The sequence below is a fragment of the Indicator indicator genome, chromosome 1 (assembly GCF_027791375.1).
Source record: "Indicator indicator isolate 239-I01 chromosome 1, UM_Iind_1.1, whole genome shotgun sequence".
In the NCBI taxonomy this organism is placed as follows: domain Eukaryota; kingdom Metazoa; phylum Chordata; class Aves; order Piciformes; family Indicatoridae; genus Indicator; species Indicator indicator.
Window position 1 is genome coordinate 4294398 of NC_072010.1, and position 13296 is coordinate 4307693.

Genomic DNA, 13296 nt, shown 5'->3' on the forward strand with positions numbered 1-13296 from the left:
GATCAGCCTTTCCTGAACGAGGCACTACAAAAGTATCTGCTTGATGAGGTACAGATAGAAGGCTAAATCTTTTCAAATATTGACTGATTTCAGTATCTTAAATAGGATATTGATCTATCCTACCACATAGGAGGAAAAGACATTAAAGGAAAACAAAAGAAAGAAAACCAAGAATATTTTAATCTATGATCCTGATTCCAAGTTTAAATGAGGAAAATAACCTTACAAGCAGCTGTTGAGGCAATATTTTTAGTTTATGAACAAAGAGCAATTTCCTCTTCTCCTAGACCAAACAAAAAAGACATGAGGAGTAATAAACACAACAGAAAATACTTCAGCCAAACACCAGCACAGAAACTGAACGACTAACTATAGAGATGTATTTTCTATACCATCCTCAGCACACACAGGCAGAACATTCCAAAATCCTGAAGAAAATGACTTACCTAGTCTCCAGTGGGATGTTACTGTTAAGTAACCAGTTGTCCTGAGCATGGGCTGGCTCTTGCGTGCTGGCTGGTTGTTCTCCAGAGAGAGAGTGGTCCGTAGGAGCTGGGCTGGGGTTGCTGCGTGGAGTGAAGTTCCCTCTGTTTAGGGAGTTGATGGAGGCCGCATGATGTTGATTTGGGGTGTGAGCATGTGATATTGGAGGTGGTGGGGTTCGAAGTCTTGAATGGTTTTGAAGATTTGGAGGATGATCTACAACAGAAGTAAAATTTTTTTTAAGATTTTAGTTGTTCTGTAGCACACTCATTTCTGGGCAGGCACTCCTAAAGAGTAGGAAGGCTGGGATCCAACATATGCTAAATCAGACTCCAAAGGATAACACAGCCTTGCTCTATGTGCTGTAATGACACACGCATTGATCCCCGAGCTGGCCAGAAAAATATTTCAGTTTCATACACAGAAGTTCTGAAAGCTTAAAGTACTTCAAAAAGGCTGCCCTGACAGCCAAGTTAACTCCAACGAACAACTGCAGGTTGCAAACTGTAATCTATCTGTGACACTGATTTGTGATAAAGCATGAAAAATCCAACTGGCCTGGCTAGATAACACTTGAGAGCAATTTCATGATGGATATTCTGCTCCCAGTGAAGTTTGTTCAGCCTGCTTTGTCAGAGAACTTCCAATAGTTAAGTCAATGAGAAGACTGAGAATACATTTAATCATAGGCTGAGTTTAGGGAAAGCCATAAAAATGTGTCAGGGCTATACAATTTCACAAAATCCAATAGTTTGTGTTGTTAGAGATGCACTCAGGTGGAGTAAAAAATGCATGTGGCATAAAAACTGAGGTGTCAGGAAAATGAAACAACATATGGTGAAGAAAGATGTAAAGATCAGTGATAGTGATGTACTTTTATTTGAGTAAAACTCATGTACTTGTTAGCCAAGAGTCTGAGGGAAGTAGATTGAGGAAAGCAAACATTTAGGAAAGAGCAATCTAGTGCTGGTTATACCGATATTTTCAGTTTTTCAATTAAATTTAATTCACTAGTACCTGAAGGATACTTAAAATTACTGTACCTGGAGGGGGCCTACAAGAAAGCTCAGGAGAGACTGTTTACAAGAGCATGTAGCAATAGGACAGGGGGAATGGTTTTAAACTAGAGGAAGGTAGATTAGGACATTAAGAAGTTTTTTACTATGAGGGTGGTGGAACACTGGAACAGGTTGCCCAGGGAGGTACTGAAAGCCCCATCCCTGAAGACATTCAAGATCAGACTTGATGGGACTCTGAGCAACCTGATGTAATTGGAGGTGTCCCTGCTTGCTGCAGGATGGTTGGAATAGATGACCTTTACAGGTTCTTTCCAAGGAAGTGAAGAAAAATTAAAATATTTGATGGAACTGGAGAGAGAGTGACAGTTCAGCATACTGAACATGAGATACAGGAAGCATTCCTCTCTGATTTTAGCAGGTTCATGCTTGCACTGCATTAAGGTACAACACTTATCTGATGCCTTATTTGAAAAAAAAAAAAAAAAGATGCGTATGATATCAATCTAATACTTAGCAGAGAGAGTCCTGTACCATGAAAAGCTAACACTCATGTTCTCTAGTTAGACAGCTCAGAACTGAATGAACTTTTCACAGTTCTAAATTACCATAGAGATGGTGATATAAAAATTTACCTTGATATTTAATGACATTTTTTAAATCTGGATTAAGAAATGACCATAGTGCTGGAACCCCTCTTCTGTGAGGCCAGGATCAGAGAACTGGGGTTGTTCAACCTGGAGAAGAGAAGGCTCTGGCAAGACCTTTAGGGACATGGTTTAGTGATGACCTTGCAGTGCTGAATCGAAGGTTGAACCAACAATATTCTATGATTCTCTGCTATTCTGGGACCTTATTGTGGTTTTTCAGTACTTAAAGGGGGCCTATAAAAAAGACGGGGACAGGCCTTTTAGCAGGGCCTCTTTTGACACACAGGGGGTGATGGTTTTAAACTAAAAAAGGGGAGATTCAGGCTAGACAGATGGGAGAAATTTTTTACAGTCAGGGTGGTGAGACACTCCACAGGTTGCCTAGAGAGGTGGTAGATGCCCTATCCCTGGAAACATTCCAGATCAGGTTGGATGGGGCTCAGGGCAACCTAATCTAGTTGAAGATGTCCCTGCTCACTGCAGGGGGGTTGGACTAGATGACTTTTAAAGGTCCTTTCCAACTCAAACTGTTCTATGATTCCATGATTATTCCTGGGAATCAAATGGACTGTTCAGGACTCTGTCTTAGCCTACTCATCCAAAATTAGTAACACTATACGGACTCTGATCTAACACTAGTTAGCTTTCTATACATCAGCCAGCAAACTAAAGGGAAGGACAGAGAAATGACCAGGGACTGCCTGGATGAAGAATGTCAGAACTAAATCGATTCTGACCTCATTTTTGCAGCACCAGGTGAATTAAGAATAATATCCTTGGACTGAATATTATTGGAGACTGTCACTTAAATGAAGTCCTGTCCATGGAGGCAATATAAACAAGAGTGGAAGAAACCCACTGCTAGCTTAGGTGAATTGGTGACTCTGTCTCCCACTCAACAGACAGCAGCCATGACTTCTTGGCTGGGCCTCGTTTGCTGAGAGGCAGAAGGAAGACAGGGAGGTAATCACAGAAGGCACCAAAAACTGCAGTCTCAGGAATGTGTCTGCTTGCAGACAAAGGGAGACAAGACCAATGTAGCAATTCCAGGATGAGGGAGATGAACATAAATAGAGCATTTCCAGTTTTTAGGGCTGTCAATCTATTACAAGAACTTTATTCTTCCCAGAGAAAATGACTTGTGTAATAAGGGTATCCTACCAAAGGTTTTCCAGCACGAGTTATTTCAGTTTTATTACACCTGATGTCTGAGATAAATACTTGACACAAACAGAAAAGGGCAAAAGGGTAAATCCTGGAATATGCAATAGGTGCTTTGTGAAGTTCTCCTGGATATCAGTTGGCTTTCCCTATTGGAGACTCCATTTTAACACTCTGAATCCGAATCTGTTTCAAAAGATCTGTTATGCAAATTCCAATTTACATCCTATTATTGCAGACACATTGCAGATGCTCTTATGGATAATGCTTTCAAATCAAGTAAAAATGTGTCATTTTCATTCTCTATTTGCATATCCTCTGTGATTTCTTTGCTATGTAAAGACAGCACATCTATCTTACTCTCCTCTATGTGATTTTTCACAGGATTTTATAGCTTGCATTTCTTCTTTTTCTGACATTGAAGCAGTTTTTCCAAGCAGTATATTTTTAATTTCATTCATATACAAATTCTGAACACTTATGGCATGTCTGAGCATTACTGAATTAAATATACCTTGACTAGGATTAGAAACTATTTGCCTTGCCTCACCATTTCTTTTTTTTTTCCACTTCTTCTGAAGTGAAGGAACATTAAAAAAAGGTGTAGATGAAAGCACAAGCTATGAAATGTTCCACTGAAAATTAGTGAAAATTAGTGCAGCTGTGCATGACTTTCCTGATGTTACAAAACTGTTGAGGTTCTTACCTTCTGTGGTCACAGGACAAGGGAAGCCCGAAAAGCAAATTCTTTCTTGATTTCCTAAAATTACAACTGTCCCCTTCTTTGAACATGCTCTTTTTAACCTGTTCAACAAGGTTTGAGTGATATAAAGTGTGTGGTCATATTTCCTCCCAAGCAGGAGAACCTTCAGGCTGTCTGCATGTATGTGTATGGATCTTAGACAGTAGGAAGATGCTCTGATTCTCCTGCTATGTGTGACACTAGGCTCCCCAAGACTTAAGATGGATAACTGCAACTATTTGTAAGTTATCTTGGTTTACTCAGAAAGAGAGAATTTCCCATATTTTCCTTCTCAGTTTTCCTCTTTGGTTTCCATGACATGAAGTTTATCACAGAATCATAGCATTGTTTTGGTTGGAAAAGATCTTTAAGATCATCAGGCCCAACTATTACCTAACCCTACTAAATCTGGTGCTAAACAATGTCCTTCCCTCTCTACTTGGAATAAAAAACCCAACATATTCTATTTAGGACCAGCCCCCTCACCCCTCCAAATTCCTAGCATTATCCAGAGTTAAATAACACAGTTTATGGAATGATTTTTGCCTTGAAGAGACCTGTCAATACCAAAGGAACCCTCTCAGTCTCATACACCAGGTATCAATGAAGCAGAGTCCCAGAGACCACAGAATCACAGAATCAATAAAGGTTGGAAAAGATCTCAAGGATCATCAAGTCCAACCTGTCACCCTACACCTCATGACTACTAAACCATGGCACCAAGTGCCATGTCCAATCCCCTCTTGAACACCTCCAGGGATGGTGACTCCACCACCTCCCTGGGCAGCACATTCCAATGGCTAACAACTCTCTCCGTGAAGAACTTTCTCCTCACCTCAAGCTAAACTTCCCCTGGTGCAGCTTGAGACTGTGTCCTCTTGTTCTGGTGCTGATTGCCTGGGAGAAGAGACCAAACCCCTCCTGGCTACAACCTCCCTTCAGGTAGCTGTAGACAGCAATGAGGTCACCCCTGAGCCTCCTCTTCTCCAGGCTAAACAATTCCAGCTCCCTCAGCCTCTCCTCACAGGGTTTGTGTTCGAGGCCTCTCCCCAGCCTCGCTGCCCTTCTCTGGACATGTTCAAGTGTCTCAATGTCCTTCTTAAATTGGAGCCCAGAACTGGACACAGTACTTGAGGTGTAGGCTAACCAGTGCTGAGTACAGGGGCACAATGACTTCCCTGCTCCTGCTGGCCACACTATTCCTGATGCAGGCCAGGATGCCATTGGCGTTCTTGGCCACCTGGGCACACTGCTGGCTCATGTTCATATAAACCTCAACATTTCTGGAAGATAGGCTGGCAATGTGGAAGTCCAAATAGCTCACAACTTAATGAACACCCCTGTAAGCTCCATTTTTTGTAATGGGTCTCCAAAGGGCATCAAACATGAAACGTATCAGTATTCAAATGTAATGAAACATTGAAAATCTGATTGCAAAGAACACCAATAGAAATCAAGTTGCCTTTGTGTTACTTCCTTTGTTTGTTGTTTAACATTAAAATGTCATTGACTAACACTGGCTTGGTAACACAGATAAAGCAGAGCTGAAAGATAACTCAGTTAATGAGGCTTGTACTTGGCACATATTAGAGAGCCTTGACAGAATCCTGTGAATGAAGAATTGAATAAATGGGAACCATAAAAAGATTACCAATGAAGAGCTAATATGACAACATTTGAATAAAAGGTCTGAATCCCATGCTCCTTTTCTTTCCCTTAATCTTTAATGAGTATTACTGTTTTGAAATTAGTCTATGTAACAATTACACTTTCTGATTCATTAGGTTTGGGGATTCTGTTCAGGGCAAATGTGCTAACCTCAGAGTGAAAAATGTGTTCTCATCTTTTTTTTCCCCAGCTTCTCCTGTTCTTCCACACATTTGTCATTTGCATGTCTGCTCATATTCAGACAGCCTGATGCCTGACTGGTGTCTGGGTTGGGTACATAAAATATTTTGTTTTACTCACTGTATACAATGCCAGGTGGAATGAATCACTCATTGCTCTCTTGAACTTAAAACTCCACAGTAGCTTTGATGACTAACATGGTAGTGTGACTTTGGGCACTCATGCTTATTCCCACACACTGAGCAATCACACAGAATCACAGAATCACAGAATTAACCAGGTTGGACAAGACCTTCAAGATCATCTAGTTCAACCTATCACCCAACACCTTCTAATCAACTAAACCCTGGCATTAAGTGCCTCATCCAGGCTTATTTTAAACACTTCCAGGGACGGTGACTCCACCACCTCCCTGGGCAGCACATTCCAATGGCTAATCACTCTTTCTGTGAAGAATTTCTTGCTAACATCCAGCCTAACCCTCCCCTGGCACAGCTTGAGACTGTGTCCTCTCGTTCTGTCACTGGTTGCCTGGGAGAAGAGACCAACCCCCACCTGGCCCATTCCAGAGGAAACAATCTTTTTTAAAATCATGAACTCTGCATTTAACTGTCAGAGCAGCTAGCAGTCTTGCTTCAGCTCCAGGCCCATGTTTCAATCTGCTGCTCACAGCACTTAAACCACTAGCCAGCTAAAATCACCTTCATAGGCTAGGCTCCCTTGTCCCTTTGACTGCCACTGGGTATGGAAGTTGGGATGCCTTCAGTCATTAATCTGATGAGCCACCTAAGGTCAGGTGGACTATGAAAGATTCAACTGGGTTTTCTCCAGTACCTTTGCATGGGGCACAGAGAGTTTGATGTTCAAAGTGAGATAGCTTGCCAAAAACAGGTTCCCTATCAAACGCAAATCAAGCCAATGATGGCATGTGCAAAATGCCAAGCAAGCAAAATATTTAACCCTTAAGTTGACAGATAATGAAAAGATATGAGGAGAAAAAATCATAATGGGAGATGTTGTATGCTCATGGGATAGCTTGGTAGCTTCTGATGACAACAAGGATCACCTGCAGACCAGGATCTTCTTCCCATCTGCAGCAAGCTGAAAGTGCAACATCAGGACTGAATTGAAGCAATGTGCAGAGGTGGCAACTCTGTCAAACCAAGCAGGGCTATTAGTGGTATTCTGCAACCTAGAGGAGAATTTCCTCCTTCAGGGAATGTGTTATAACAGCCTTTTCTACATGGGACAGTCAGGCAGTCTGATGAGGAAGCCATGCCACAGGATAGTGACAGAGATGGAGTGAAACAGATTGTTCAGTATTCTGATGATTTCTCCATGCAGAGATGTCTGTTTTCCCTCACTAACACTTAAAACCTGGAATGAGTGGTACAATTTGAGTGATTAAATCTCTCCTTATGACGTATCTCCACTGAATTTGACATAAGACTAGTTTCTCCTACCATCAAGAGGAGTGTTTGTACCATGCTGTGAAATACATGTTTTTCTCTAGCAACATATTGTGCAGCTGTTTTTTTGAAATGCTAAGCCAAAAAAATGACACTGAATCATAAAAGAAAATGGAGGACTGAGGTATAATTTCCATTAAGTAACAAAACAACAATAGGAAAGGAACCTTGGTTTTTTTTCTCTATTGTATTTTAAGCAACAGCATAACAGAGAGCTGCTGTTCCACCAGGGACTCTCACCAGAGAAAGGCACAGTCACCATGCAGTTAAAATCAGCAGTGTATATGTCCTCATTAGGGAGAGTATTCTGGTTCAGAGTCTTCTCAAAGTTGAGCTCTTTGAATCCCAGTCTTCACAGCCTCATATCTCACTGGTGCTTTATAATGCTATGTGCATAGACATGCAGCCAACTATGTTTTATGGATGATCAAACCTTAAGAAAAACTTTCCTGTGCACACCTGCGTTGTAAATTTGGTGCAGTTTCTTGTTCAGAAAAATCCTACAAGCTCATTTGGCAAAAGAAAATGGCTAGACCAATGTAAACAGGTTTGAGTGCTCCTCTAAATGCACAGCTTGGACTTTGAATCTGCAATAACTACTGTGATAATAAGCAGATACCAAAAAAAGATGCAGACCATAAAAAGCTGTAACGAATTCTAATGACAACACTACCTACAGCTATTTTAGACATAGTTGATAAAGCTACATATATCAGGACCAGTAAAAAAAAAAAGACTCTTACTATCAAAATCTAAACTTCAACTCCAGATGTGTACAATGTGTGAAAAATCACAGAATTATAGAATGGGTTGGGTTGGAAGGGATATAAAGGTCATCTAGTCGACCCCTGCTGCACTGAGCAGGGACATCTTCAACTAGAGCAGGTTGCTCAGAGACCCATCCAACCTGACCTGGAATGTTTCAAGGTATGGGGCATCTACCACCTCTCTGGGCAATCTATGTCAATGTTTTACCACCCTCAATGTAAAACGTCTTGCTTGTACCTAGTCTAAATCTTCCGTCTCTTAGTTTAAAATAACATCATCACCCCTTGTACTATTGTAACAGGCCCTGCTAAAAAGACTGTCCCCATCTTTCTTGTAGGCTCACTTTAAGTACTGAAAAGTGTCCCCAGAATCTTCTCATCTGCAGGCTGAACAACCCCAACTCTCTCAGTGTGCCCTCACAGCAGAGTGGTTCTAGCCCTATGATAATTTTTATGGCCTTCTTTAAATCTGCTCCAACAGGTCCCAATTTTCCCTCTGCTGAGGACTCCAGAGCTGGCACAGTGCAATCATGCTTCATTTTGTAAATAAATTGTGGAAACAGAGTACCTAGAAACCAAAACAGCAAATGAAATGGCAAAATGGCACCTTGTTATTGACTGACAAGTCTAAGCTTTATAAACTACAAGGACTTCTGAAGCACACCTAAATTTCTTTATTTCTTTATTTATTATTTTCTTTATTTCAAGAAGGCTGGAAGAGAGCTCAAAGATCATCGAGTCCAACCTGTCACCCTACACCTCATGACTATCTAAACCATGGCACCAAGTGCCCCGTCCAATCCCCTCTTGAACACCTCCAGGGATGGTGACTCCATCACCTCCCTGGGCAGCCCATTCCAATGGCCAACAACTCTCTCTGTGAAGAACTTTCTCCTCACCTCCAGCCTAACCCTCCCCTGGCACAGCTTGAGACTATGTCCTCTTGTTCTGGTGCTGGTTGCCTGGGAGAAGAGACCAAACCCCTCCTGGCTACAACCTCCCTTCAGGTAGTTGTAGACAGCAGTGAGGTCACCCCTGAGCCTCCTCTTCTCCAGGCTAAACAGTCCCAGCTCCCTCAGCCTCTCCTCACAGGGCTTGTGCTCAAGGCCTCTCTCCAGCCTCATTGCCCTTCTCTGGACATGCTCCAGCAATTCAACATCTTTCCTAAACTGAGGGGCCCAGAACTGGACACAGTACTCAAGGTGTGGCCTAACCAGTGGTGTGTACAGGGGTACAATGACCTCCCTGCTCCGGCTGGCCAAACTATGCCTGATGCAGGCCAGGATGCCATTGGCTCTCTTGGCCACCTGGGCACACTGCTGGCTCATGTTCAGGCGCCTGTCAACCAGTACCCCCAGGTCCCTTTCTGCCTGGCTGCTCTCCAGCCACTCTGACCCCAGCCTGTAGCTCTGCATGGGGTTGTTGTGGCCAAAGTGCAGCACCCAGCACTTGGACTTGGTGAATGCCATCATGTTGGACTCTGCCCATCTGTCCAGCCTGTCAAGGTCCCTCTGCAGAGCCCTTCTACCTTCTAACAGATCAACACCTGCTCCCAGCTTGGTGTCATCTGCAAATTTACTGATGATGGACTCAATCCCCTCATCCAGATCATCAATAAAGATATTGAACAGGATGGGGCCCAGCACTGATCCCTGGGGGACACCACTAGTGACAGGCTGCCAGCTGGATGTGGCACCATTCACCACCACTCTCTGGGCTCTGCCCTCCAGCCAGTTCCTAACCCAGCACAGAGTGCTGCTGTCCAAGTCACAGGCTGCCAGCTTGGACAGGAGTTTGCTGTGGGGGACAGTGTCAAAGGCCTTGCTGAAGTCCAGGCAGACTACATCCACAGCCTTTCCCACGTCCACCAGGCGGGTCACCTGGTCATAGAAGGAGATCAGGTTGGTGAGGCAGGACCTGCCCTTCCTAAATCCGTGTTGGCTGGGCCTGATTCCTAGGCCATCCTTCAGGTGCACAGTGATTGCTCCCAAGACAATCTGCTCCATGATTTTCCCTGGCACTGAGGTCAGGCTGACAGGCCTGTAGCTCCCAGTTCTTTGTTTAGATGAATGACATAAGAAAACAAGCCCAGCTGGATGGTACATGGCCACGTATAGGATTAGTTGAAGGTACTCTGGCTGCACAGATTAACACTTTGTTTGCTTTACTGTTTATAGGAAGCAACAGCTACACCAAATCAAGTCCAAGCAAGCCACCCCCTCTGTATTTTTCTCATCAAATGTGTATATTACATGCAAACTTTCCTCTCAAGTGCCGAAGTGCCTTTGCAAAAGCAAAATATTGACTTTGGGGTTTGAAATCAATTTTTTGTTTGATGCTAGGCTGTCAAGCTTTGGCCGTACATAGTCGATGCGAGCTCTGGGTGGTTGTTTTTTCATCAGTATGCATCTGATTCAATTGAATGCCCTACAAGTAATGCTTTTAAAAAGGTCCAGGTCACTGTCAGAGGATGGTCTGCAGACTTCTAACCCACTGTATTCATTCCTTAACTTAATAAAAGCGAATCACAGACTAATAAAATCCAGAGTATTACTATTTAGACTCTGACAATTTATAAAGAATCATTGCCTTAAACAGAGAGAAAAGTGGAAAAAAAACCCTATAATGTCTGGCAGAGCGTAAATGAGTTACTTAAATTTAAATAGCATGTTTAAGTTCTTAAATAAGTTACTGGAAACATGAGAAAGTAGCCTGCACTCTGCCCAACTAAGCAAATTTTCTTGCAGCCCCAGAGATTGGATTTTCTGTTGGTCTTACTAAAAGTGAACACCTTTAACTACCCTGATACTATACACTGGAGGCAGTGGTAGCCTTTGAAGGCTCAAGCTGTTGAACTGCCTGCCCTTCTGGTCTAGTCATATAAGCAAACTAAAATCATACTTTTATATATATATATAAAATTACACACACACATATAGCTCTTTGCCTTTCAGAAATACCCCAAACACAAAAATTGACCATAAGCCTCACCACTCATTTGAGATACTGAAGTCACCACATTTTACCCTCAGCCCCTCTGCTCTGGGTTCTCATGTCTGGAGAGTTGTAATTACAACACTTAATTTTCCAGAGGATGCTCAGATCACTTTGCTGTGCCATTCTAACAGCACCAATGGCTTCCATGTGCTCCCTTCCAGCTAAGTGACTGAGGAAAAAACACCTTCACTGCATCTTAATGAGGGACAGCACCTTAATTGTAGGCAAGAAAATCCACTGTCTTGAGTGATGGTACAACCATGACCTGATTTTGAGTTGCTACAAATCACACTCATCAAATAGTTCTAAACACAGGATCACAGGACCACAGGATGTTAGGGGTTGGAAAGGACCTCCAGAGATAATTGAGTCCAACCCCCCGTGCAAGAGCAGGACCATAGAATCTAGCACAGGTCACACAGGAAGACATCTAGATGGGTCTTGAAAATCTCCAGAGAAGACAACCAGGAATGGGGCTTCTACCACCTCCCTGGACAAACTGTGCCAGTGTCTCACCACCTTCATGGTGAAGAACATCTTCCTAACATCCAATCTGATACACTTCTGAAAACGTGTGACTCTCTTTAACTGACAAAAGGTGTATTCATTTCCTTCTGGTTTATATATTGAAGTGCATGCTATTTAAACCCTACACCTCATCTGCCACACTATCCCAGTGCCTGGGGATTTGGCATTTGTCTATGCCACTTGGATGATTACCACTCACAAGTCTCCTTTCAGTGGAGCCCAACTTGCACAGGCTCAGCACAAGCAGCTGGGTGACATCCTTCCTGCATAAAACACCTGGAGAAATGGAAATAACTCTCAGATTTTCTGTCCCACTCCTCCCCCTCCTGACATTTCAGAAACACAACTGTTACTACACCTGGGGATAACCTGAGGTTATCCCTCTTGAAATGGATTCAAGAAATGTGGTGCATCTCTCTGATATCTGCAGTTTATTGACTTGAGGCACTGAGGAACTCTTGTACAAAGAAAGTTTAACTGGTTTCCTTGCATATGCTGTCTCCTGTGTCTGTTGTGTGGTCCTTCTATACAGTAACATATGGAGACAAATACATAAACAAACAGAAAACCACACAGTTCAGCCTTGTCCAAACCAGACACAATTAGCTGGTGTAGTTACACTGGCAAATTTCTGACTTGTTTGTGTAAAGCCATTCCCCAAACTAAAGTACATCTGCAAAAGGTGCCTTTGACTGCTTTGCAAATAAACACAGGATTTTGCCGGCACAGCTCTGTTAAATATTGTTGGCTATTTTATTTATTTTATTTCACATACCTGTATTGGAAAAGCTTTGAAGTACAGACCTCATCTTTGCCTATTTCTCCCTAAAACCAAAATGAACAGTTTCTGTATTTTGCTTACACTCTTCAAAAAAATCTTATCTAAACTGCAGTGCCGTACACAGTTTGTGTACAGCAGACTTAGCTGTACACAAACCAAGAGGACTGACAGATCCCCAGCTCCAGCAGCAAAGCTGGCTATTTATAGGAGCTGAGGAAATAGTCTGGTTTATAGAATTTTTACAATGTTGTTAGCAGCAATGATCCAGAGAACGTCCTATTGCAAATATGAAGAATTTCCATGCAGCTCAACTGCATGACAGGAGCAGGTAAGCAGACTCTTAGTGCTCAGGGTGAAAGATTAATATGCTGCAAAGCAGTTTAAAATTTACTGTACTTAGTGTTAACTTGCAAACTCTGGATCTGGGTTCTGACCTCTGAGGGGTAGAGCCACCAGGGTGCTGCACAGCACAGACATCCAAGGGAGGGTTTTGTCCTTTTTCATTTGTAAATGTCCCAGGCTTGTGAATGAATCAGTCTCTGGAACTGCACAATTCCATCGCTTCACAGCAAAGTGCTTATGGAATGTGACATGATGTGGTGTAGCACAATGCCAACAAGCACTAACGATTTTAATTATTCACTCTAGAGTCAGAAACAGAGAAATTTCATGTTGGCAGAAACTGAAATAAACTATTTCAAGTCTTCAGTGGCAAACACAGATTTTTACACGACTTAAATCCACTTCTGTACCTGCTGCTACTCAGGTACTCAGGTGCCACCACCAGACAGAGGCACTGCATAGTATAGATACAGTTCACCAGTTTCTTTTGTTTCTTTCCTCCTCATCCTCCC

General features: G+C 42.6%; 1 protein-coding gene across 3 annotated transcripts in view; it reads right to left on the minus strand.

Annotated features, from left to right (window-relative positions):
* TENM4 (teneurin transmembrane protein 4) overlaps positions 1–13296 on the minus strand; it is a 400376-nt gene that overhangs the window by 241376 nt on the left and 145704 nt on the right. For all 3 annotated transcript variants that reach the window (XM_054383335.1, XM_054383330.1, XM_054383323.1), the window contains one exon: positions 447–699. In XM_054383335.1, the coding sequence (XP_054239310.1) occupies positions 447–699 (253 nt within the window). The remainder of the gene's footprint in view (positions 1–446; positions 700–13296) is intronic.